This window comes from Pelodiscus sinensis, chromosome 2 (genome assembly GCF_052426305.1).
Source record: "Pelodiscus sinensis isolate ZL-2025 chromosome 2, ASM5242630v1, whole genome shotgun sequence".
NCBI lineage: Eukaryota > Metazoa > Chordata > Testudines > Trionychidae > Pelodiscus > Pelodiscus sinensis.
Genome location: NC_143053.1, coordinates 246,772,029 through 246,799,618, shown reverse-complemented (window position 1 = coordinate 246,799,618; position 27,590 = coordinate 246,772,029). Strand labels below are relative to the sequence as shown.

Sequence of the window (27,590 nt, the reverse complement as noted above, 5' to 3'; positions counted from 1 at the left end):
AGATAATTATGATGGTCCTGTCTGGCTGTAAAGTCATACATTCCCTGCCCGCCCCCGCATGCTACTAAGAATGTGGTATGGAACGTTGCTTCCTTCACAAATAGTTTTCCAGCATGCTAACTGATGAGGATTTTGCACTACAAAAACATAGCTTGACCAGATCAATTACTTTAATTTCATGGTCGAGTTCTTTCTGGAGCCCCCAAAGCACTGGTGAGCTAATGTAGAATCAAAGGGTGTGTCTAGACTACCTAGTTTTGTCGACAAAACAATACCAGCGTCTACACTACCGCTGAGTTCTGTCGACATAACGTCGACAGAACTCCGCAGTTTTGTCGACGCTGGTATACCTCATTTTACGAGGCATAACACTTTCTGTCGACAGAACTCTGTCGACAGAAGGTGTTATTGCCTGTAACACTGCGTCCAGACTACGGAGTTCTGTCGACAAAGCGGCTTGCTTTGTCGACAGAACTCCATGTGTCTGGACGCAAATTGTCGACGGAAGTTTTGTCGACAGTATCTGTCGACAAAACTTCCGTCGACAAAACGCGGTAGTCTAGACGTACCCAAACACTTTGAACACCCAGCCGTTAACTGTAAGTTACCTGCCTCTGCAGGAAAAAGTCCCTTGTTCAAACAGATCTGGAGTTTTCTGCAGTTGCTGTGGAGGGTTCTTTGGCTGTCAAGTCTGAAGTGCTTTCTGGGCCAGTGGATGGGACTAGGAAGAGGGAAAAAAACAGCAGCAAAGGCTGGTGCAGCAGTGGCTCCCTAGCTGGAAACATAAACAGGGCCTTCCTTCCTCTCCCTTTTCCTCTTTCCTTCTCGCTTTATCTGAATGGTCTTGAAAGGTGGCAGATTCTTCTCTGCCCAGAACATTATTTCCATCGCCAAAGCTAGAGAAGCTTTGAACTCTTATCACCCCTGGGTTGGGAAGGGACGTAAACACTCAGACATAATGAAACCTCTAAAAAGGAAGAGGAAGCTTCCGGAGAGCAGGGCCAGCATCAGAGGCATTGGGGCCCAGGGCAGAAAGCTGAATCCCAAGCCCCACTACTTGGGGCTGAAGCTGAAGTCTGAACAACATAGCTTCACAGGGCCCTAGACAATTGCTCTACTTGCTACCCCCCTAATGCCAGCCCTGCCTTTTAAACTTCTGAAAAACAGCTGTTCTAGCCAGGTGGACCATGGAATTTATTATAGCATGTTTGGGAGGAGAGGCTACAGAAAGAAAAAGGCTGAGAACCTCTGGAATATGGGATCTTCTGGAAGGAAGGCCCTGTGTATGTTTCCTGCTAGGAAGCTACTGCTGTACCAGCCTTTGTGTGTGGTTTTTTTTATATATAACATTTTATCTCTGATAGTGTGTTTGCAGTACTTCCCCACTCTGCTTACAGGAGAAAGGCAGCATGCTCTCTGGGGACCCCTCAGTTCAAGAGGTTCTGGTACAAATGAAGGATGTTAAGTACCGAGTAATTTAATAGTCGAGTAGTCGATGGAATTTCAATTGACTAACTTGATTTCAAAGGAGGAATGCGGAACTCCATGTGCAGCCCGGGGCCAGAGGGCAGTCCCTGCTGACTCCAGGCTGTACGCAGGTATGCCAGCTTTGAAATGTACAGGAGTCCCCAGTGGGGGGGCTCTTGTGCATTTCAAAGCAGAAGCGCCGGCATGGAGCCTGGGGTCAGCAGGCTGTATGCTGTACTGCCACTTTGAAATGCTACACGGAGCCAGCTGACCCTGGGCTCCACGCGGTGCTGCTGCTTTGAAACGCCATGGCTTTCAGCTTGCTAGATGTTTCTAGAAGTGTGAAAAAATAGAATGTCTGCACGTGTGCACACATGTACAACACATGTATACACCCAGCACTGGCTAGCTAGCACCCATGTCTGCACCCTTGTATCACTCACAAAATCAGGAATCCTTCTGAACATGGAAAGGGATTTCACTTACCTCCCTATAATCCCACGATGGTGCATTGGTATATATGTGAAATGGAGTCTTCATCTGCCTCTGCTGTTCACAGACTGCCTGATGCGCTCCTTAGGGGCAAGAAAAGGGAAGAGAAAACTTTCCCCCCCCATCAGTCACTGAACAACTTTCCTTGGCAGTTTAATGGGCAGAAAACCAAATAGAAACAATTCCCATTCCACTGCAGCCTGAAATCAAAGTCCCCTTTTCCTAGTTCCTTGGGCTGAAATGCAGACAAGCACAATGCCCATTACACCACGGCCTGATACAGCTTCACAGGAGAGACGAACATCTCTGCACACCTAGCCAAGTCACAGGGTGCAGCAGGAGCAGGCTGGCAGAAACAGCACCGAGAGACCTCCTCTGAGGAGAAAAGTCCCCCCAACCATTCCACCAAGGTGGGAAGGACAAAGGAGAAAGGACTTACATGCAGGTTTTTACACTGCTTCCTCACCAACCATGCACAAATGCTGCTTTGCAAAAGGGACACCGGGTTGTACCTTTCTGGAACCTGGAATCTCTGGAGTTTGTAAGATCTTTTCCCGAACAGGCTGAGAGGGGCGCTCATCTGCATGCGAACCCTCATGCGCCTGGGGCAGGCCAGCTGTGGTTGAGGTTTTGGGTGGGATTTGAGGTCCTACACACCTCTCTGACACCATTCTCTGGGGGAAGAGAGGCTCATGACTGCGGCAGCAAGGACATACTTTGCTTCCGGAGGCTCTTGAAAAACTTCCCACAGCACCTCTTGGATGCCTCTGTGCTGACTGAAGAGAGAAACAGCATCAGACAGGGGCTCTTCTGTCTTCTGCTGCTTTTCAGCTGTTACCAGACATGACTCTGTAGCTCTGCTGAACAGAAGACAGGCAGCTATCACATGTCAAGATAACAGGGAGCAGCAGCTGGTTGTGGGGGCTCACAGCAGCGCAGTGGCACTACAGCTCAAGTCCAGGTGATCATGTCCCAAGGTCCTGCATCTCTGACGTTTCACCAGAACTAGGTATAGAGCTAGTTGGTTGCCATGTGCCCACCAGGAATCGGACTCCTCTCAAATGCTGAATGACACAACATGGATGGAACAATAGTTCTCTAATGTCCAAGTCAGTCTGAGTGCCTGGGAGGAGCTGCATGTATCATTGAGAAATAAGAGGCGCGTTGGAAGGCTTTCCCCCATTCTTTTTGCTTCTTCCATTTTTCAAATAAATAAATCTTGGGCCCTGGAAATCTTTTCTTTGTGTAAAATGAAGGTGAAGAGGTTCATGTCCTGGCCCTTTATGCAGAAGGGATGCTGGAGGCTTTACTGTGAAGTGGTAGCGACTTGGTGGAGGTTGGTTGGCTCTTCTCTGGGAAGACCCTTTTCTTCTGGTGGATGCAATACTTTGCCCCTTGAGCTGGAGCTTAGTTCCCCTAACTTCAAGTGCCAAGACCTGGTAGATGTTGTGGGCATGGCTTTGTAGCGAACAATTCTGGATACAGCTGGGCTTAGAGGAAGCTGTGCCTGCTAACAGAGTCGTGATGCTCAGCGGTAGAGACAGGTGAGGTAACACTGGATCAAACAGAAAACGGACTCTCCAAAATGAAAACGTGGAATCATCATGTATAGATGTAAAATATTTTATTTGTAAATGCTGATCTTCTAAATCTGTTTTCACAAATTCCAAAACCCATAACACTCTGTATACTTCAAAAATTTTTTTCTTTTTTTCTTTTTTTTTTTGCCAACATTAGATACTATTATACAGAACAGAAAAAACTGTAGGACAAATACTGGTAGGATGTTGGAATATTGTACAAGAGAAGAAAAATATTCAAGAAACAATTTCATACAGCTATTTATCAAGAGAAAAATATATACAATTGATTTATTCTGTAAGATAAAAATACATCATGCCATATACATTACAAGTTCAGAACTGTATTACTGAATATACCAACAGTTTACAGTCCACTTTAATTGTGCACACAAAAAACTTCATTTGTTTTATATTTAACCTGTGAAGTGTCAGTACCAGAATTTTAAGTACAAAATAAAAAGCTAACCTGGTTCAAAATGCTGATTAAGTTTCTACAAGCAAACACAAAACAGTATTTTTTTTTAAAGAAATGTAAACAAAAACAATCCATACAAACACATTTTTAAATTACATTTTCCAAAACCCTATTGCCAGAGTCCTGCAGCTGCAAGCACAATTACATCTAATTTTTTTCCTGGTTTTTTCTTTTAAAGAAGGCTATCATATTAGATTTAAGCTCCCACTACATGATCCTATCCTGTTTACATGATTTAGTGTAAGCTGAACAGTCACCTAATTGTGACTACTTTTTCCGCAGAAGAAACTATATTCATCCTCTATTTTGGGTGGTTTTAGCAGTTATTCACAGTTATCACAAATTGTAAGCACAAAAAACCTGACTTAAGAAATAGGGATGCAACAATATAATACAAATAAAATAAAATCAGTCTAACTTACCGAAGCATCTATAAAAGTCGTAGTTGTAATATACATGCCTTCTACCAGGCTTAAAGTTTACTTAAAAAAAAAAAAGTTCTGTAGACCACAGTTGAGCCAGTTTTAAACATTTAAAATAAATCCTCTCTTTAAATTGAGATTTTGGTTATTCCATAATAATTGTAATGGCATGGTTAGTAACACATGAGATCATATTGTAACATCCCTATTGACATTTTATAATAAGCACCCGAACTGCTGCAGAGTCTGGTAGCATTTGGTCAATAACTATTTTTATACTGTATTTTTTTCTCAAAATATTTACACTTTTTTACAAAGTAACAGGGTTTGTTAGTTCTGCAGGTAACAGCAGCAGCTTGGCTTTCTTCTAACTTTTTTTTTAAAAATAGCTTCATTCACTTATTCAATAATAAATACAAAAAGTTTCTCTTATTTTACAGAAATCAAAAACTACAATAAACTGACTCATGGAATCAAGTATTTTAAATGTATTTTAGTGCAAGTTATTTTTCCCTTAGCTCTATCCCTAAGGAAGTCATTTCAGTACATTCCTTGTTCAGTGGTGTCTACTTTTATTTAAAAATTTTCTTTAATTAGAGGGCCTGCCCCTTTATCAAATAAGGCTGTGGCCAGCACTTTGGACTTCTCCCTTTCGCTGGTGATTTCAGTCTTACATTCATATATGCCCACCTGCCCTCCAGCAGGTCAGCCATCGGTTCTTTGCCCAAATTGAACAGTTTCTCCGTAGTGAGCTCAAAAAACAAAAGTGCTGGACCATTTTATAATTCAGTTTAACCTCCAGGCATCTGGGAAGTTAGACAGCTTCAGATTTTGCCGGCTTGCTTCTGGTGCTTGTTTTACACTTGAATAGAAATTGAAACTCCCAGAAGTGATTTTAATTCCTACAACTCAGGAAGGTAAGAATTTTCTGTCGACAAAATCAAAATGTAAGTCACTTCTTCTTGGGGACAAGCAACCCTCAAAGACAGCAAGGAATGCATTCTAGTTCATCCATTTTCGGCAGTTTACAGCTCCACAGTGACATGGGATCTTGTGCTGGTCATCTTCAAAATCAAACTTATAGTCATAGCAAAGCTGGAATAAAACAAATGTCGAGAGGTGGTTATGAAATTTCTGGTCTGTATTCTTTACACTTTTGGGTCGATTGTTCTATATGCTTCATTATATACTTTTGGGAACTTTAATTCTTGAGGAAGGGGACGGAAAATGTTGGACACCAGGATCTGGCCCAAGTCCGAATAAGCAGTTTGCCTGTGCTAATGATAGTACAACATATATGATCATTTAGGAAAAGAATAAAATCAACGGGAACAACAAAACATAAGCAAATGAGTAAGGTACCTCCTCCCCCTTCTGGATTCTCCTGTTGGAGCTGATGATAATCTTGTGTCCTCTCTCAAAAGTCACCACCTCAGCTACACAGTTAGGTGCACATGAATGGTTAATATACCTACAAAAATAAGATTTGCAATATGTAATTTTAAAAGCTATATAACTGGACACGAATCTAAACTAAACAACCACTGATTATCTTAAGCTTTAGGTTGAACAATTTTTCTAGCTACATTTACATTACCCTGTACTTGTTTCCCTAGAATAATGTTAAAAAAATTTCAAAAAATTACATTTCTTTTTCTACCAGCTGTACATCTTCCATGAAACAGTTGATCAAGGCTATGGAGAGTTAATGAGAAAATTGGCTTTGCTTCAGCGGCTTAGTGTGAAGACTGAATTCTGCAGCTTAGAGAATAAGGCCATTGAAATAAAGCACAAAATGGGATCCCTCACCAAGAGCCAGTCAAGGGAACATGGCTAATTTCCAAACATGAGATCACAGCTCTCTGTAGAGCCACCCACCTCGCAGGCCCTCCTGTCAATGTAGCATCAATGACATGATCATTGTCAATGCGGAACATGTACACTCCACGATTCTGAAAAAGAGTGGGGAGAAAAGCCGCTGTAGATTTTTACAAGAAAAAATCAATGATTAAAAAAAGCAACCATGAACATGGTTTATGTCCAAGTATTTTTCTGGATTCACATTTAGACATGGCCCATTGGCTCTCTAAGGAAGCACTGATTCATACTTTTCACTTACAATGTGAAAATGGGATACTATCACTGATGTAACTACTTATGTGCCATAAACACAAGAGAAAACCTCCCGTGTTTGAATAACTCCCTCAAGTAATATGCTAATATGATTTGTATAGCAGCTTTCTTATAAGCTCGCAAAGCGCTTTACCAATGGATCCTCACAACATCTCAGTGGGCACAAAGAGGTTAACCCTTACTTAAAAAGGGCTCCCTAAAAATTGAAGCCCTAAGCTTTCTGTGCTTATACAACTGTAAGATCAGCGTATGTCCCTTTGACTCAGCTTCCTCAGGACGGAAGTTTTAAAATGCTGGCAACACATCTAATTTTGTTGCATGAATACTAGGAAAACGAAGTAAAAGAAAGGAGAAGGAAAAGAAGAGTAAATAAAAATATACAATACCTGAGATTCATATAGCTTCTCTTTCCTGTTTGCTACCTCATTACGGATGATAGTTCCAATATATTCAATGATCATGGTGTGCTTTTCAATGTCTCTAGCAGCATATAAGCCTAGGCCCTACAAAAGGAATACTCTGATTTAGAACTGGAGAATCAATGCACATTTATATTTGATTGCTTTGAGGTGCCCAAAGCCACAGTCGGAGAAAATCTATTTCTACATATGCAAAAAGGACACTCAGTGAAAGATTAAAAAAGTGACACTGTTGAAAAAACACAAAAGTTCATCAAATGAAAACATAACTTTAGCTTCAGCATATATACATATTCAATATGTTTAACAATACACAATCTGAAATATGAACAGTGATATATTAAGTGACATATTTACCCAGGACACAGGAAAGTTAGGGTACATGTGCAACATGGCTGAATTAATATAGCCTTTTAAAGTCTGAAACAGAGAATTATCTGAGCAGTTACATTCTACGATTTCTTCACTTCTGCATCTCCTGATTTTTTGTGATATTAACTATACAGCTTTAATGGCACAAAATCAGTTTTCTGCATTTAATTTTCTAGTTGTAGTAAAATAAGAGAACATGCTTTGCAATTATTTACCTTGCAGCCAATTGTGATAGTAGGGTTCTTAATTTAGGGCTATCTGACTCCTGCTATACAAACATTGTAAATTCCTTGAACAAATACGGTATTTTCTAGAACCATAGAATTAAAAAAGTGTGCTATAATGTTTTAATCATTTAAATAATTTTTCACAAGACAATCTAAAATATACAGCAAACACATACAAGCCATGGTGTACAGACTTGGCAAGATGTTCAGTGAAGCTGAACACCTGGGAGGACACTATAAGGCAATATATTGACTATTTAATTAACATGACAAAGTATTTTACTCAACATCCTGTTCTCACATTATTTCTGTTCTCCATCACTTAATTAGCTAGTATGGACTAAATAAAACTAGCTACTAGATATGCAGGCGATCCTTCTGCTGCTGGTAAAAAGAATAAGTATATTTTAGGTTTTTTAACGGTTTTAACAGTTTTTAAACGGCAATATGTTTTAAGAAAAAAAGTTAAGACTGTATTTGTAAAACAACACAACTCAGTTTTCCAAGCTAGAGCAGGGGTGGGCAAATTACGGTCATGGAAGCCTCAGGGTATGTTCAGAAAAACAGCCATTTTTCTGGAAAAACTACACTTACGTCCACACTGCAATTGCGTTCTTTTGACAGAAACTCAAAAGAATGCAGGAGTTTTTCTGACAGCAGTAAACCTCTTTCTACGAGGAAGAAGCCTTTTGCCGAAAGAGTTCTTTCAGAAAAAGGCATATGGACAGTGAAGAGGGAGGGGTTTTTGAAAGAAGAGGCCTCCAGGAAAAAGCACAGGTGCCCTGGTGGCCTCTCCGTCCATAGTAATCACAACTTAAATGTGAGAGAACTAGCATCTAATCAATGTGGACGCTATCTTTCAAAAAAGCAGATTGCTTTTTTGATGCACTTTTGAAAGAGAGCGTCCACACAACAAAAGAAGTTTTTCCGTAAGATCTCTTCCTGCCTGCCCCACCTCCACAAGTTGTTCAGAGGAGCTTTCTGAATGCTGTGAGTGTGGATGGGCTGGAGAGGGTGGGAGGAGTAGAGGAGGAGACTTTGCATGCTGCCCTCCCCCTCAGCACAATATTGCAGCTCCCATTGGCCAGTTTCTGGCCTATGGGAGCTGCCTGTTTGCACGAAGTACTTCCCTTCCAGGCTCTCAGTGCTCAGAGCCGCACATGGTTCCCATGGCCAGTGCAGGGGCATGGATGGCAGGGACATGGCTGAGGAAACTGCTGGGCTGCTGGCCAGGAACCACCCAGGTAAGCGCCTCCTAACCAAAGCCTGCACTCCTGCTTCAGGTCACAACCCTCTCTCATACCCTTCATCTCCTCATCCACTTCACAATCCTCTTCCACTTCTTGCATTTTAATCCCCTAACTCCAATCATAACCCAGATCCCTGCACCCTGCCCCTGCACCAAGTTGCAACCTCCTCCCAGACTCCTGCACTCCTTCCTGTATCCCTCCCAGACTCTGCATCCCCTTCTGCACACCAGTCTCCTGTCCCAGGTCACAACCACCCTTCTTCACGCAATTCCCTCCCTTCCTGCATCCCAGTCCCTTATCCTGAGCTCCCTTCTGCACCCAAGTTCATCCCAGACCCCACACTTCCTCCATTAATATCATGGAAAAGTGTGGCCCTTGATCACTTACCACATTTTTGGAGTGGGCCCCCATCAAAAATTGTTGCCCACCCCTGAGCTAGAGCTTCAGTCAATTAAATTCAGGGAAAAATGTTACACACAATAGATGGAAATCGATCACCACACACATGCTGCAAATTCCCTTCAGATTTTACTAGACACTACAGACTTATTGGGAATTGTATTTAGGAATAAAATCTCAAAAATACAACTATGTTGTAACTGACCTGAATCCGAGAGCGAGCCAGATATACATTGGATTTCCATTCAGTCTTCATTTTGCGGTATTGGGAGGACTTGGAATGGACAAACTGTTTACTGTAAGGCGCATTTAGCTCTCCTGTCACTGTGCTCTGAAATGACTTTGAGGTGCTGGTGCTATTCAAGGTGTGAGGCCTGTAAGAATTGGGCATATAACAGAAAAAATACAAGAAAAACTGAAGAGTTCTCCGAATAAAATCACAAGCTGAGTTTTATTAAAATTTCTTTCAAACAAACATACACTTAAAAGCCAGCTAGCGTAGACAACAAAGCGGTTCCTTTGATTCGAGCATGCACATACACAGCCAAAGACAACAGGGTTTGTAAGCAGCAGACAAAAGCACAAATAACCCTAAGCAGCCTATAAACCCTGGGCTGTACTATGTGAAGTTAAAACAAAATACCTTAACACAAACCTCTTGACATGGGTACTCATTTTAGGCTCAGCACGGGCACAGCCCGTGGGGTTGATGGCAAGAGGAAGTTCCATTAAAGGGTTTCGGCCATATCGGAAAGTGTAGTTCTCACAAGCCTCAACCCCAGGAAGCTGTAAGAAACAAAGTAATCACATGTTAACACATCAGAAAAACAGCTAACACAACCATCTGTCTTTTAAAACCTGTAACAGGCAAAGTGCTCATAGTTGCTCAGACTGAAGTCTTAACACTCTGTCTCGTGAGAAATCTTCAGTAGCATTTTCTTAACAAAAAGCTGTGTTTTGATTCTTATTTAGATTACATCAGACTAACAAATTTGGAAATAGAGAAATATGGAGAGAGACCCCGAGTTTTAGCACCTGGCTAATTTTCTCTGAAGAACATGTGGAGAGTGCATGCTGCCATATAACAACAGACACTTCCTCTGTAATGCACTGGTTTTTGGGTCGGTACTACGAGGAAAACTGGTAGAAAGTTTCTGTTCAGGAAATTTTCTTACCACCTCATTAGAACTGAAATTTCCTCATGAAAAATCTAGATTTTTCCTTAGGAAATTTCAAAACTTAATTTTTTGTTTTATGTCAACTTAATGATTTGATTTTTGAAAATCACAGAATGTTGGCTTTCACAGTTCTGTTTTTAATTTTCAGGTTGTTCCCTGAAAAACTGTGTAATGTGAAGGCTGAGGGAAAAAAATCTCACGCTCCTTATTGTTTTCCTTTTGCTGTGGGAGTGATTTGATCCAGTAAACCTGTGTCTAGCATGTAGCTACAATATCTCCTGTTCTCAAGGGAACAAAGCAGAACTCCAAATGAAGAAAAAGAGTCACTCTTTAGAGAGTCCAACAGAACCTCTTTGTTCAGGGTTAATCACCTGGGTGAAGTACAGGCTGGGTTTCCCCAAATGCCCAGTCCTCTACAGTGAGGGTAACTTTGGTTTCCCATGGTGACTCCAGGCTTATTAGCTGCAGGCCTGCCAATGCAGGTGGGGTAAGAGGGCAGCAGCCCCGGGTCCAAGCAATTCAAAGTCTCCTGGCTGCTGCTACTGCAGCAGTGGCAGTGACTGGAGCCATGGGCCCTTTAAGTTGCCACTGGAGTGCTGCACCGTGTGACTCTGAGGGCTGGTGGGTAGGCGCAGTGCTGCGGTCCCACTGAAGCTGAAGGCTGGTTTGCCCAGACCCCGCCCCTTCTAGGCATGTAGAGCCTGCCCTCCACCCACCTTGCCAGGAAGCCCACAGATCCATGCTCCCCAGCATGTCTGAGGCTACACCAAATCATTCGTCTGTCCCTTTCTTGGAGGTGTTCTACTCACTTTTCAGACACCACTGGCCCTTGCAAGGCTCCCAGGTGGAGGGGAACTTGACAGCACCTTGTGGAATTTCCCTCTCAGCAGACTATCTACTCCAACGGCCTACGGCCTGTTTCGCAATGGCAGAAGCCAGTGTAAACTAAGGGCTCATCTAGACTATGTGGTTTGGTCGAAAGAGGATATGCAAATTCCACAGGAATTTGCATATCTTCTTCCAATTGCACTTTCAAAAGTGACAGTAGTTTAGACATGGCTTTTTCAGCGAAACCCCCCCCCCCCCCTTGTCGAAAAACCACATAAACCTCATTTTTTGAGGAAGAGCGAATTCTGACCATGGGGTGGCGGGGGGAGGCAGAGGAGGATTCGCTGAAAAAAGCCATGTCTAAACTACTTTCACTTTTGAAAGTGCGATCGGAAGAATATCCTCTTTTGACCGTTCCGCGTAATCTAGATGAGCCCTAAGAGTCAACCTGTTTTTCATTATTAGTATCTATACACATATTTATGCGATAAATTTCACCTGAGATATTCTAATTAAAGTTCTACAACAATTTAGAACTTTGGACAAGAGTCCAGAACTGTTGTGGCAATGACTCACTGATTCAGCGATTCTTGCCACTGCAGAGACTGTCAAACCAAAGAGGTCTTCACCCTTCAAATATCCAGGAAAGAGCTGCAGCATTTCAGAATCCTTTCTAACAGAAGCAACAGTTTCCAAGATTTTATCCCACACACCTATGTAACCAAATGGAAAAAGATTATAATGAGCAAATAAAGAAAGCCCACACACACAGCACTTATACCTAATAAATAAGGAAACCAAAACAGGATACCTGAAACAAAAAAGACCACAGGTACCAGATAGTTAATTTTATAGTTTAACTTCATTAAATGAAATATCCTGCTTCACCACAGTGAAAGTTTGAAATGGAAACTCATCTGAGCTCTGCTGAGTAGACATACAGACAGTGTTATATTTCTGTTACACTTCTCTTGATGTTGAGGAATGTGATCAATACTGAGCACTGGATAAAAAACTTCTAGATATTACAAATTTCTACTGAGGTAAGCAGGCAACTAAGTTTCTCTTGCTAAACATTTTTAAAATCACCACAAAGTAAATAAAGCATCCTAAGTAAATGAAATCTTCCCCTTCCTTAAATGGATGATTTTTCTCTCTAAGGGTGTATCTACACAGCACCCAAAACTCAAAATAAGATACTATAATAGCTTATTTTGTCATTTGGCGCTGTCTACACAGCACTATTGTGAGCCTTCCCTTACTCCTTATACAATGAGGTTTACAGGGAAGGGGAAATAGCACGCCCGCTATATTTTGAAATAGCAATCATGTTCAAAAGACGCGGGGCAGCTATTTCAGGATACCTCTGTCCCTGATGTCTCATGGTGATACAACATGTTGTGATGACTGTAAGATCTGAGTTTGAGACGCTAGCTCAATTATTTCTCATCACCCAAGAATTGCTGGGGATGCTGTAAAGACAAGCATGCTTAGCCAAACAGAATAACTTTAGTTCATTTGGTAGGACACTCTGGCAAGTTTTCAGGAGAAGTGTTAATAGACTAGAGAGCGCATCTTCGAGCCATAAAACAGATGCATCTGGCAAATGGGGATGATAGGACACGATGGTGGCAATGGAGCAAGCATTCTCTCAGCCCCAAGTATCCCATAGCCATGAAGATCCTTAATGTCACCAACCAAATGCCTAACAAATATGCCCCATTCTTCTATCCAGCCAATGCTCATCACCATCATCTGAGCTCAAAGGGGTCCTATGCAGTCATTCAGAGCCTTGAAAATCTATCAATTTTCTTGGACATGCATCACCACCCTTGAGATTCTGCACAGCAGTTCAAGAGTAGTTAGTCGGGCTCCCTTCATATGATATTTTTACTTTCATCAGGGTCTGAGTGCATGGCTTGCTTCCAGTACCTCCATGCCCAGAAAGTGACTAAAACCAGGAGAGGGATCCATGTCTAGTACCATGCTCCAGAGCTGGCTAAACAGACTTTCAAATATGGGTCCACTCTGAAAAGTGACTATGTAACATCAACATCTTAATTTGACAGATCTGTTGTGTGTGTTTATGCAGACTCAATTCTACTTTGGTGACAAAAATATTCCTGTTAGCCCTAAAAAACTACCATGGCTAAGACTGAGTGAGCTTGATTCTATTATTATTTGTAAATTATGGATAGAACAGTTTAGTAAGTTGCCCTTGCAGGCATAAACAGATAAAAATTGAGTTGCATGGATGTAAATATCAGGTGTAATGGCCAAGTCAGAAAGGAATCAGCTTGACACTCAGAACCCAGGATAGGTTTTGTGCAGCTGGAAAAAAACTCATGTATTTTTACTTATAGCATTAACACATCTGATCTTTAGAGCACTGAGCCAGAATGAAAATAGAACCCCAAAGGTCATATTTACAAAGTCACTTTTCAGAGCAGAAACACAAAATATTTTTCTTATTTTATCCAGTGTGTGTGTTGTGTTATTTTGGCTTCTTTCTTAGCTTGCTGCAAGTACCCTTTTTTCTCATTTTATCTCTAGTTCACATTACATTTTATCTATCTAGAACAGTAATTCTACGTCCCCCATGACTATCGCATCTCAGGGTATGTCTACATTTGCTGCCTATTTCAGAATAGGGCTGCAAAATGTAGGGATTCGGAATTGCAAATCAAGCCCGGGATTTAAATATCCCACGCTGGATTTGCATCTTCCTGGCCAGGCGCCATTTTTGAAATTTACAAGTCCAGAATAACTGCCCGTGTCTACATGCTGCAGTGAAACGGACGTTCGAAATAAAGCCCTATTTCGAACTACCTGTTATTCCTCCTGAAATGAGGTTTAACAGGTATTTCGAAATAGGGCTTTATTTCGAACGCCCGTTTTTCACTGCCGCGTGGAGATGCGGGCATTTATTCTGGGCTTGTAAATTAAAAAAAAAAAAAAAAAAAAAAAAAAAAAAGCAGCCGGCCGGGAAGATGCAAATAAAGCATGGGATGTTTAAATCCCAGGCTTGATTTGCAATTCCGAATGCCTACGTTTGCAGCCCTATTCCAAAATAGGCTGCAAGTGTAGACATACCCTCAGAGGATTCATCTTTGAAATGCACAATACTGAGTAAATATAGTACAATTCATGGTGCTAGAAGTACATCTTTGGCCTATTGATATAGCAATTACATTATACAGTAGAATTAGCAAAGAATTAGGCATCAGATAAACAATTTTTAAATTCTAAAATGGAGATCTAAATTGTGAGTCCCAAGTCTTATATTACTCAGCATGTAATAGAAAAATAACAAGAAATCTGCCCAGGAAAACAAGTGCACGTAACATTTGTGTGAACCATTTACTTTACATAGTAAGGAAACTCTATAGTCATGAAAGCCTTCTGTTGAGTTTGCATACTTCTTGTTTACCTTTTGGTGTTGAATCAGTAAGAACCAGATCATCATGACCATGCTCAACAATCCTGATCACAAACACTGGAAAGCCATCCTTCTCCTCAATAGAACACAGATAGCGACACCGCCTGTTTGCATACCGCATGCTCCAATACAACCGGCTGGCCTCGTATCCAACAGGGAAGAGAGCTTTTGAAGAATGGAATGCCTGCATCTGTTGTGGCAGCAGCTGACCAATGGTGTGGAAGATCAGGCTTCCTACACGGAAAGTGTGCTCGCGTTCTCCCCGCTGTACTATACTAGCAATCTGCCGTACCTCATCACGCTGAATGTAGACCCTCCTGAAAACTGCAAAGTAACTAAGTTCTTGCTCATGAGCTCCCTTTGGTTTGTGCATGGGGCAAAGCATGGTTTTGTCTTTAAAAAACATGCATTGTGCTTTAATGGCACAGGTAAAGTGATAAATATTGGTGCATCTTAACCTGTGACAACTGCTGGTGGCACCCATTTTGTGACAGAACATGCATTTCATTTGCAAGCCTCTTCGCAGTGCTAGTTCCACGTTAATTAAGGCACCAGCCTGTGTCTCATAGACCTCTGTAGACCAAAGAGCACAGTTCAAATGGACCCAAAGGTCTAAGTCAAGGTTAAGAAGCCTTGCTGGTCCATCGGTTAGTCCATCACCCTCTTCATGACAGAAGCAACATTTTCTGTAGTCTTTAGGCACAGGGTCAGGTTTAAGGGTTGTGCCCAGTTTCTTGAGGAACTCATCTATTTCCTCTTCACCAGGAGGTTTGAATGATCCTTTAGGAATCACAACATGAATGCTCCATTTTTTCCATTTCATTCCTCTCCATTTCTTGCTTAGAGGGCGACAATCATCAAGGCTACTGTGTATTGTTTTTAACCTAGGTTTTAGCTTCACTGTTACTTTAAGCTCATCTGGCTTTGCTTCTACCTTAGCTGCTTCAAATGCAGGAGGAAATGTGATAGGGGGTGATGAAGGCGGAGAAACTTTTTCTTGCAGCTGAGGGAGACAATGTACATCTAATGTGGAAATGTTGTTGTTGTACTGATGGAACGGTTTCTGGGTCATTTCTTTCATCGGTGACTGTGCGAATGATGGAAGTGAGTCCTGAGAAATATGTAGAAAAAAGCCTCTTTACAACATGTTACAAAATAAACAACAAATACCTCCTAATAATGTTTCCAGGTTAGAAAGAAGAGAAGGGAAGAGAAAGTTTAAGGTAATTTGTCAAGTTGCTGTGCCATAGGACAAAATAAGTTATCTTGATTCATTGGTACTGTGGTATGTTGGGCAATATTTTAATAGTTTTTCAGCTTTATTTTACTTTTGCTCCAATAATTCAAGAACATGGCTTCTTTCCTCTCTCTCAACACTCTGAAAAGTGAAATAGCAAATGGTTTAATTGTCATTCAATAGATTTACAATATATTTATTTTTAGGAATCTTCAGACAAAGTTGTATACAAATCTCTAAATATGAATCAAAAGATAAATTATCAGATAAGGAACTAGTAAGATAGTAGAAAAACATAAAGGGCTGGGAATTAAGGAAGTGTATTTTTTATGGAAATCGGTGAGGAGCGATATCTTGCAAGAACAAACATGCTCTTAAAAAGAGTCAAATTGTAACACAAAATCTACATTTGCAGGTGGACTTCAAAAGAGGGGCAGGATTAAAACTCAGAGGTACAGTAAAACTCCAATTGTCCGGCACTCCCAATAGTCTGGCACCAACTAGAACCCGGAAGTGCTCCAGTGAGCTGGTCAATTGGAGCTGCTCTGCACTGCTTCCCCACGTTCGCTGCTAAAACTGACCAGCTGCGGACCTGGGGAAGCAGCACAGAGCAGATCAGCTGGGATGCTGCCAGGTTGGTCCCGCAGCGCCGCCCCTCGCCCCACTGTTTGGTGCCTGGCAGCACCCCAGCTACTCTGCCCCACGGCGTCCCCAAGTCCGCCGCTGCTGAAACTGACTAGCGGCGGACTTGGGGAAGGGCGGGCAGAGCAGCTGGGGTGCTGCCCGGTTGGTCCCGCAGTGCCGCCCCTCATCAGCACCCGGTTCACCCCACGCCACGCCGTTCCGCCCTCCCCGACCCGTCACCACAGCCCCCCTGCTGAAGTACCTTCTGATACTCCAGCATATCCGATACTGATAAACCAATAATTATATTCTCTATTCAGTTTGCAGCAACAATAAATAAGCAGATAGAGTGCTGTCTTATATTAAGGAGAGAATGTTATATGGCAAATCTAGAGATCATATGCAAACACATTATAGAAGTAAAAATTAAATTTGTGTGTATATATATATTTGTATTTTGTTTGTTTGTTTTTGTAAGCCGCCTTGAATATTTTAAATAGAAAGACAGGGTACAAATATTTAAATAAATAAAATAAATAAGTATAGTATCTAGTTTCATCCACCTTTTTAGAAAAAAAAAAAAAAGAACTGGAAAAAGAATAAACATCAGCCTAACTGAAATGATAAATAATTTGAAGGAATTTTACCTTAAAGTGAATGTGGCTACACTGACACTGCTTAAGTCTTCAGAGAAGGCAATTTTACCAGGACGTAATTAAAGCTTTTTTTTTTTTTTTTTTTAAACTAACATTACTGAAAAATTAATCTGGATAATCTAATTTAGAGTGTTGAATAAAAAAGAACTTGGGGATATACTGAAAACATACATTAAAAAGGACACACATACCCAAAGAATTTAAGATGATATTCTTAGAGAGTGTGTTAAAGACTTGATTAAACTTCTGTTTGAAGTGGTGGAGGCAAACACTACTAATATAGTCCACAAAACCTACATATATTTATGGAATTTAATAAATTAAAGGATTATTTAGTCAGGTCTATGCTTGAGACCGTCTTTTTTGAGGGAATTATTTGTTGATTATACTTTCTCCCCACAACACTAACTACAGGGATTTTTAAAAAAAGCAAATGGCTTTGCTTTCCTTTGTGGGTTAGTATGGGGGGGAAGAGTAAAGTCTCTATCTGGTTTATTCAAGGAAACGTACACTGAAATTAAGAGTTAAACTATACTTTCCTACTACTCACATCCAAGAATTAAGGGTCTGATCCAACTCTGATTGGAATCAATGGAAAAGTTTCTATTTATTTCAATGGAGTTAGATCAAAACCCTTCTGTTGCAAGATTTTCCCTGCAATGCCCATTAGACCAAGCACAATGTTAGCACATGTACTGGATATATATCTGCAGCAAGGGACCTCACCCCAAACCTCTTTTCTCCTCTCCAAACTAAATAGAATAGGACAACATACAGAAGACTGTCTCTTGAGAGGTACGGAGTAGCTACTGTGAGATGCTCTGTATCCTTCCTAGGAGCCGCAAATAGAAAATGGATTCTTGTGGCTGTCTACAACTGCCAAAACGTATGAAATATTTAGATATATAAAGTAAATGGATGAAATTCATTTCCAACTACATGTTCCTGCCATCCTGGAATACACATGAAAAAACTCCTGGGATGTCCATGTTTTCCATCAAATACGTTTCTTAAAACACTATGTAAAATGGCTACTTCCCTAATTATAAACTACTTTTTTCTTTCATTGTCAGTCACCACAGTCTTCATCAATTAATATTTTGGTAATTATTTCTTTAAAACAATCATTTTGCTCAAATGAAAAAAATAGTAAGCATTATTATACATCCTACCTTTTGTGTCAAGAAAATAAAGTGTTCCTGCAATCTCCCTGTTATTTTTTGTACAGTTGTTAATGATTTCTTACTGTGCATAAAGCAAATGAAAATGCAGAAAATAAAGCAACACTTTTAAGGCTTAATGTAATGTTCACCAACTTACAGAAAGCCTTCCATTGATTTCAATGAGAGTCAAAGATTTGGCCCTAAATCTCTGTCAGGATAAGACTGCTGATGTTCTGCCATGAATTTCTCCTAGGTTTAGTTTTTGCAAATATAGATTTTTATTTTAATTCCTGGTCCTTTGCTGCTTCAGAACTTCAATATCCTACTGTAGCATGGCCTCACACTTAAATGCCACTAAAACATAACAGTTTATGGTATTATTCATGTCAAGAATGCTTGGGCAATGGTCTTTATTTAGGATTTTTTTTTCTATTTTATTAGAGAAGTAGCTAATTAGAATGTGACAGAGCTGGGCACTTACCTTGCTCTCTGAGTTTTTTGCTTGCACAGCTGCTGAATAAAGAACAAAGCAGTTGTTGCTACAAAAGACAACATCCTTTTCCACTCTATCAGAGATCTCTCGGGAATCCTGAGAATCAAAGCCAAAAATTGTTATGAGCCCATTCAAGGGAATACAATTTTACAAATTATCATTATTTGTTATACCAATCTTCATCTCTTTGGGACAAAATATACCTCCCTTTTGTAGAATACTGAACACCTGGAGGATCCAATTTTGATCAGGCCTCTGGGCACCATTGTAGTACAAATATTAAACTATGGAAATTTAAAGTTAATAACACCAGTGGTCTTATTCTTTAGCATCTTATGACACCAACAAAAGTGCATTAGAATCAATGCAAAGAATTGTCTGTTTTATGCTCACCTAATTTTTACTAAGAACGTATGCATATAGGGCATTTTTCTTTTATTTTTGAACCACAGAAGCACTTCCTGTTTAAGGCTGGTCTAAGGTAGATCACACAAATTTATCATCAAGTGGTGAATTTAAAATGTAGCTGTGGAATCTGGCCCCAAGTTAAGGTATTTAGATGACTAACTCCAACTGAACTCAATGGAAGTTAGGCACCTAAATTCTATAAAAAAATCTGATCCTTTGTATTCTGCATGAGTGCACATACAATTTATGGTTTTGACTATACAGATCTATTACATAGCATGCAAATGATTTCATTATTTAGATCTCATTTTTGAGTTGGGGGCCACTGACCCACAAAATCAGTTGGGGGCTCCACTCAAACAGAAGCAAAACCAAACAACAAAAATAACCCTCACTGACATGACCCCTGACTGAGAAGCAGAAAGACCCCCCCACACACATTCCCCTTGCACACCAGACCCACAGAGAGGGGTGGGGAGGACTAGAGCACCAGCATGGGCTTCCCAATGCTGGGGTGGAGGGAGAGCCGTGAGCCTCAGGGCCAGATCCAGACAGCTGGGGGCCACCTTCGGCTCCTGGGCCTTAGGTTTCCCACACCTGATTTAGGTAAATGGGGATGGTATTTTTGTTGCAGGCCAGATGCATGATTTCCAGAATTCATATCGGTGCAAATATTTTAACATTTGCATGTAGGCATTGAGAGCCAACAGGGACATGTTTTCCCTAACGTAAGAAACAGAGTAGAAAACACACAGAAACAAGATTTAAATGTGATTAATTCCATTCTGCTTGAAAAGGAAAAATATTATTACTCTGCAATGGCTTCCAGAGTCACTCTCCCAATAGTGCACATAACAGTTCAAAGTTATATAGCCCCCTAAAAGTGATATATCATGGTAGCAGCATTTAAATACCTGTCCCAGATTTTACACTGGAACCTACTTAAGAAAACTAACTGAAAGATTTATATAAACTGTATTTCTGAAATTCTTTGTGGTTTCATTTGGTGACTGAAAATTGTGATAAAAAAACTAAATATCACTTTCCACCACAGTACCTGTTTAAGGAAAGATAGATCTTTGAAAGATTTCCGCACACCACTGCCAAGTACAACCACTTTGCAATGAGAACACCACTGAGGTCTCAGCGCTGAGCCTTCTGCAATAGTTTGATTGTGATCTTTATAACTGGCTAGACCTTTAAAAAAAAAAAAAGACAAGTCTGTAAGAAAACACAGTCAGACATTTCTAAATGAAGCAGGAGTTGAAGTTGCCATATTCTTCAGCAGGTTGGTCTCCTACACTGTGCTTCAGGCAAACTTCAAGATAAATAAAGAAGGGGAGATATTCTTCACTCAGACAAAATATTTTGTAGTTCTGGTTTGAATAATAAAGCAAAAAGATTTCCAGTTAATATAATATCAGATTAATAAATAAATAAAAATAGAATAGGAGCATTAATGTATTTAAATGACCATGTACAAATTTTTCAATGGAGGAATAACCTCCCAAATTGGTGAAAGACACATCATTAGAATAATTTAAAATGACAGGACAGAAAACCTGAGAATACCAGCCATTGTTAGAAACAATCCCACACTGGCATCAAAATGGACAAGATAATAATATCATAGGTCTTTTCTAACTCTGATTTTCATTAGTGTGTGAGAACATCAGAGACACAGCGCACAGGTACATGTGCACTGACCACACAGAGACTGTATTATTGAAAACAAGAATCAACTAGTTAATTTTAGTTTGAATTTATACATTTGAAAATTCTCCAATGACAACATGATTAAGAATTCAAACCTAATAATTATAAGAACTGAATGGAAACTAACTCACCATTGCTGTTTGGAGGAAATGGCACATTAGGTTGCTTCAATCCATAAGACCCTACTAATCTGGTGGGGCCCATGGATCCTGCCTGAGGACCATGAAGTAATAAGTGCTGTCTGTATTCCAGAGCTGGATGCATTCTGTGATTGTTTATCATTCCCATGGAGGATGGAACATCTGGGGCATTACTAACTTCGTAGCTGTTGGGAATTCTCACATGCAGTAGATTGGAAAATGCAGCCACGACACTACTAATATTCTAAAACAACAAACATAAATCTGTTTTTATCAATTACGGAGAGTAAGCTGCAAGCATATCAATCATCAGATTATAAGAGCTGCCTCACTATAGTATAACCCACCTTCAAATTAAACTGAACAGTCATTATTTAATATACTACAGAAACACTGTGCTAGAGTTCACATATACATCACTGAAATTTATTTCCCTTACCTCTGCAGCTGTGGGATGTAAAGTAATTGCTACAGATATCAGGCCAGATTTCGGACCATTTTGGGATGGCCCAAGCTGAGAGCCAAAGAAGCCAGAACCAGGTAAAGTTCCTGAACTAGGTTCTGATTTTACATAATTCCTTTTTGCTTCTGAACCTTAAAATGAAATATAATATATATAAAGTTAAGTGGCATGATTTTGAATGGACAGAAACCAGCAATAAGTATATAATCCATTTTACTCTTACCTTTTCCAGTACTGCTGGGTAGGATTGGAATGATGGGAGATGATACAGGCTCCGGGGTTTCTTCCTTTACCAGAGACAAATCTGGATACCTACTTACTTCCATTCCCACCACACTTTCAGGAGAGGAAGAGGGAACAAAGCTGTCAGGAGTGTCCCGGTCATCACAGTGATCTTGAACCCTGGGAGGAAAAACCAACTACAGCTTTAGAAAATGCCTTGTATATAAACTAAATGAAGGAAATAGGTGGATTGTTGGTTGCTAGCAACAATTTTTGTGGCATTTCACCTTATTTCAAGATAAAACTACTCTTCTGGGAAAAACAGACCACAAAATTGTGATGTTAATCAAGCCATGCCCTACAGAACTATCCTACCAATAGTTCACGCCAGCTTTAAAAAAAAAAAAAAAAAAAAAAAAAAAGCCTAACCAATACATTTCATCTGTGTTTGCAGGATTTTGATATTCTCATTCTTATGAGATACAATTACACTTCCTTTGTAGTCACTTGTTCATCACATGAACATGAAAATCAGTGAAACAGAATTTAAATGATCTATTAATATCAGATTTGTTTTTAATTATCCTCCTCCAATCCCAAACTAAAGGCAACAATGGCCTACAATCTTGAGATACTTTCATCTCAGCAGATTTGCTGTCTGTGATAAATGTAGATGATGAAACCACTATTCTGCTCTTGAATGTCTAGGAGATGCTAGCTACGCCACTCTTCACAGGTGCAACATGAGAATTTCACTAAACTCAATAGCCACAAATTTGGATGCACTGGCCTATGCAACTGGATTTATAAAATTCATCTATGCATGCATCCATCCATTGTGCCATACAATCTTTCATCTGTATTCATTCCCTGTAAAGCACGATGGGGATTTGATGCAAAGACAGAAGTCGCACAGAAAGTCTGTGCTGGAGCAGGGAATTGAACGCAGGTCTCCCAAGTCTCAGGCTACTGAACTAATCACTGGACCATACTCTCTCATACATCCAATGGCAGTAGTGCCTCCAACTTGCTGTGCTTCCAATAAGGTAGAGAAAGTAATGGAAGGAAGAGTCTTTGCAGAGACTCCTGCTGTACCCCATGGAACACCTCTCCACAGTGATTCAATTTGTGCCTGCAAGGTAAGGGAGTTTTGGGGGTAACTTGTGGACATGAACAGTGGGATTTATGACTTTGTGGATCCTCTGTACAGAACAACCCATTGATATTAATACAGCTGCTATAGCAACCAGCCTGCTGCTGTGTGAACCCAAGTAGTTTCTATAACATGTTTCCATTTTTGGTCGAGCAAAATAATGAATATTTGACAGCTGAATAGGCCACATAGTCTAGTAACAGTGGAAGTCTTCCTTTTAGTGGCACAGAAATCTCAGATATGGAATACTGAGAGATACCTAGTACAAATAATGCCATTTTCTTCTTTTCCTGGTGTGCTCCGGGAAGGTGTGCTCCCTCCTCTAATGGGAGACCCTCATGGATCTCCCATTTACATGGGCTTGCACAGGGTAGAAGGATCTGGGCCCAAACAAACAAACTTCACATTTAAAGGGAAAATTTCTACCTTAATTCTTCCTGATTGTTATGAGGTGGTGTTGGAAGTGAAGCAGGAACATCCACAGTTTTAGGGCCCTGAGCCATAGCTCTTGCTAACAAATCATCTTGTGGCCTGAAAGGTAACTGGAACTGTTTTGGTCCAAGCACTTTGGTAACTAAAACAGAAAAACACAGCACAACCAAGTATGTATAGGTCTGTCTTCATACTGATACACATTGTAAGAGGCTGCTAGTTGCATTCTAATATGATTAATGTTGCACATCAGTTTTTAATCTCTATTTTGTGGTGTCGCTCGTAACTACAATTTTTTTCACTTTTCACATTTCAATTATGTGTGTACGTAGATAAAACTCTTAAACAACTGAAGCAAAAATGGTTCAGCAATTTTTTATTTTAAGGAAAGAAAAATATTTTTTCCCCATTATAAAGCACATTTAAGCCTTTCCTCCCCTTCTTATGTAGCACCCAGTGGCTTATGTAGCACCCATATGACAGGCTTATTTCATAAAAAATCTTCAGGAGAACAATTGACAGAAAACTGATTTTGATTTGACCAAGTTTTCCGTTAAAAACATCTTCGGAACAGTGTCTCTAGATTGGCACAGACGCTTTTCCGCAAAAGCACTTTTTGCTATCGGGGCTTTTTTGCGGAAAACAAATCTGAGCTGTCTACATTGGCCCTTTTGCGCAAAAGTTTTGCACAAAAGGACTTGCCTAATAAGAATAAGAACAGTAATTACTAATAAGTTATTAATAAATATCACCCAAGTTATTAATAAATCTCTTATAAACCTCTACCTTTTCTCTCTGCTGCCATGTCTCCTCCCCTTGTTCCATCAGCTCCCCTGGTGCCTGCTGCCTCCCAACCCCTCACCCTCCTCTGATGTCCTGACTCCTGCCCTTCTCACTGCCCTCAGCCTTCCTGAGACCTACCCCCTCCACCAGACCTTATCACCCCCCTGTGCCCACTCCTCCAGTAGCCCCACTCTGATCATGTGAGCTACCCCTCCCATCCCCTCTCCTAAAACCTCCCTCTACACACCTGCCCTGCCTCTCTCCTCTGGTGCTGGTCCCTCCACTGCAGGTGTCTGCCCTTCTGCTTCACCCCCAGAATTCCTTGGCACCTGCACCTTCCTGGTGCCTCCTCCTTCTCTCACTGCCCCTGCCCCCTTTTTCCCTGATACCCACCCCCTCACCACCCTCAGTCCCTGTTCCCCTCATGCCTCTGTGCCCTCACAGATGCCTTGCTCCATATCCCCACCTTCCTCATGCCCACCCCTTCTTTCAAGCCTTCTCCCAGCACCTCCCCCTCTCCCCTCTAGCCCCCAGTGCCCTTCCCTCTCCTTTCCCAGTATCACCCTGTTTCCCCCCTCCCACTGACACCTCCCTTCCTGCCCTTTTCCTCATTGTCTGCACTTGGCCCCCTGACATTTGTCTCTCCTGCACCCCTGTCCCTTGGTACCTTCCCCTTTCTTCTTCTCCTGACTTCCTCCCCTCCCCTCCACATAAGCATCTTCCCCATAATTTTACTCTCCCTTTCCCTCCCCACAGCCCAGCCCCTTCCCCTCCCCCAGGGCCAGCTCTAGGTTTTTTGCTGCCCCAAGCAAAACATTTTTGGCTGCCCCCCCTTTTTTTGTTGTCTTTTACACGTTTGCATTTTGCAATGGGGTTTTTGTTTGTTTGTTTTCATTTTTGGCTTGGCATTTTAGCTCTACAAATAGCAAATAGCATTTTCATTCGTTTTTTTCCATAAAGGCAAAGGTGCTTCAAGTGAACTCCCCCTTTCACTCGCTGCTGGGTCACAGCAGCCTTTTCCCTGCCCTGTCCAGCCCCTCCCTGTGGACAAGCACCCTTCACTCCCGACCCACAGGGGGAGCAGGGTGCAGGGACAGCACAGAGCCAGAGGGGTGCAGGGATTGCGGGGGAGCAGGGTGCGGTGGAGGCACGGGGAATGGGATGCGGGGAACGGGAGGGGCAGAGGGATTGAGGTCTAGGGGCAGTGCAGGGAATGGGCAGCACTGAGCTGGGGGGGAGGGATCGTGGGGAGCAGGGTGCGGGATGCAAGGGCAGTGCAGAGCCAGAGGATCACAGGGAAGAGGGAGAGCAGGGGGTCCAGGGTGCAGGGGAGCAGGGTGGCGTGTGGAACGAGTGGCGCGGAGACAAAGGGGGGCTGGGGCCGGTGGGGCGGGGCCTGGCTGTGCCACGCGCCGCAGCCAGCTCCCAAGGACACACGGACAGAGCCAAGCTGCCGTGGCCCTTTAAAATTAGCGGGGCCAGGTCACGCCAGCGTCTTGGCATCCCGCCCCGCCTCCTTGCGCCGGAGCTGCACGCAGACAGCCACGTGGCAAGAATCACCGCACTTCTCCCTTCCCAGCGGTGCTCTGCTCCTCCGCCGGCCGGCGGATCGGATGGGGACGCGCTGCCCGTAGTGTGGGCTTCGCCCTGCCCGTCACAACGGCCCACTGGGCCGGTCCGCCCCTGCACTCGCCAGCTGGTAAAACCTACTTGCCACAGGCGAGCGAGCGTATTTGTCTAGCCCTGCCAATATGATACACCTTTTAAGGAAGCAGCAGACTAAAAGCTTACCATCATGTCCACCCAGCATTCCAGCTTTTCCAGCAAGTTCCTCAGTAGTTGCAAATCCATTCACCATTTTTTGACAAGCCACTGGCGGTGGTGTTGGAGGAAGAGAGGCTGGGGGTGTTGGAGGATTACTCAAATTATTCTGCTGCATGAGATCAAATGATTTTAAAAATTAGCTTTCAACAGGTAAATACAATAAAGATGCACACTTTCAATAAAAGGTAGCTACTTGAAGGTTTTAACATACAGAGGCAGCACCTAATATTTAAAAATTAGTATCTTCTTTCCCAAAACACAAAAAAATAGATGAAAACACCTGCTACAAAACTACTTAGTATACAAAGATATAATATATTTTGTAGTGTCTGGTACAAATTTAAAGATCTTGTTGTAGGAGTGAGGAAGATTTGTATCTAAGTCTTAACCAGGATTCTACAAATTCTGTCTAGGGAAAAACTCGGTGAAGACTCCAGGATCTTTCTGGAGCAGTGTCTACAGACATTAAACTTTATTATTGGTTTCTGAATTCACCAGCTGTACTTGCTGGGCCAGATTCTTAGCTCAGTAATTCTGGTGTAAAACTGGAATATCTCAGATGGTCTTCATAAAATCATTCCAATTTTATGCTTGAATAAGTGGGTGCCAAATCTAGTCCTCTGTCAACATTATTTCTGTTCTCTCAATGTTACCTTTCAGTCCACCAATATCCTGAGTTTTAAATTGCTTGGGCTGTTAGATCCTCAACAAACAGATTATTTTGTTCATAATTTTTAAGTCCTTAGTCAGGGACTAGTGGACAAATGATGAAAGTCTCTTTCACAACTAGTTATTAAGAAATGCTTTGCTACTCTCAATGACTGTGTAAAGCACTGGAAATTCAGACATTTCTGTTCCAGAAAGCTTTAACACAATTTTCACCAATTATCATCAGTTTGCAATTGCAGTGCTTGTATTTCTTAAATTTATTTACAACATTATTTATTATTTGCTTTCATGTTTTGAAGAGCAAAACAATTAATACATCACAGTTGAATGCAATATAAAGACTAGCAATAGCAAATGTCTCCTTATTAGCTGTGGAGAAGGAGAGACTCCTAAAAGATAATTAATATGAAAAATACCTTTTACCTCATTTCTTAGAGAAGATATAGGAAACCTAGATGGAAAAGCCTACCTTGTAGATCAGCTGGGAATAGTAATCAGAAACCCCATCAAGTGTAGCACTACCAAAACTTCCCATAAGTCGATTTCCACCACTTAGCTGGCCACTGCCATAGGGGAGAAAGTGTGCAAAGCTCACTCCAATTATTGGTTCCATTAGAGGCAGCAGAGAGAGTTGCTATAGGAAAAAATAGATACAGGTGAATACACCAAATATAATAGAAGAAAGTATCTAGACAAAACAGTAAAGTTTCCACAGTATTACCAGTAGAATGGTTGCCACTACAAAGTCTAATAGTCTCTAAAATACACCAGAGTTTCCTTATATTTATTAGAGTAAGAAATAAGATTGTAATTTGGCAAAGGATTTACGCTTGTGGTGACGGACTTTAATCAGAATTAAGGACATATAACATGCAGGGCCACATTATGACTTTTGTGGGCTGTAGGCGCTTTTGCCTTTGTGG

The 27,590-nt window shown here is 41.3% G+C and overlaps 1 protein-coding gene across 14 annotated transcripts in view; it reads right to left on the bottom strand.

The window, feature by feature from the left end:
• Positions 1-3,566: 3,566 nt before the first annotated feature.
• Positions 3,567-27,590, bottom strand: part of KMT2C (lysine methyltransferase 2C) — a 347,150-nt gene continuing 323,126 nt past the window's right edge. For 11 of the 14 annotated variants that reach the window (XM_075922783.2, XM_075922793.2, XM_075922790.2 and 8 more), the window contains 16 exons: positions 27,137-27,301; positions 25,966-26,107; positions 23,386-23,533; positions 21,808-21,986; positions 21,561-21,715; positions 21,113-21,365; positions 20,323-20,462; positions 18,846-18,953; positions 14,676-15,795; positions 11,822-11,958; positions 9,883-10,025; positions 9,445-9,613; positions 6,959-7,075; positions 6,318-6,391; positions 5,802-5,910; positions 3,567-5,534 (listed from right to left, as the gene is read on the bottom strand). In XM_075922783.2, coding sequence (XP_075778898.2) covers positions 5,442-5,534; positions 5,802-5,910; positions 6,318-6,391; positions 6,959-7,075; positions 9,445-9,613; positions 9,883-10,025; positions 11,822-11,958; positions 14,676-15,795; positions 18,846-18,953; positions 20,323-20,462; positions 21,113-21,365; positions 21,561-21,715; positions 21,808-21,986; positions 23,386-23,533; positions 25,966-26,107; positions 27,137-27,301 — 3,252 coding nt within the window. In that variant the 3' untranslated portion in view covers positions 3,567-5,441. The remainder of the gene's footprint in view (positions 5,535-5,801; positions 5,911-6,317; positions 6,392-6,958; positions 7,076-9,444; positions 9,614-9,882; positions 10,026-11,821; positions 11,959-14,675; positions 15,796-18,845; positions 18,954-20,322; positions 20,463-21,112; positions 21,366-21,560; positions 21,716-21,807; positions 21,987-23,385; positions 23,534-25,965; positions 26,108-27,136; positions 27,302-27,590) is intronic. The other 3 variants (XM_075922788.2, XM_089776786.1, XM_075922785.2) reach the window with 2 other exon arrangements.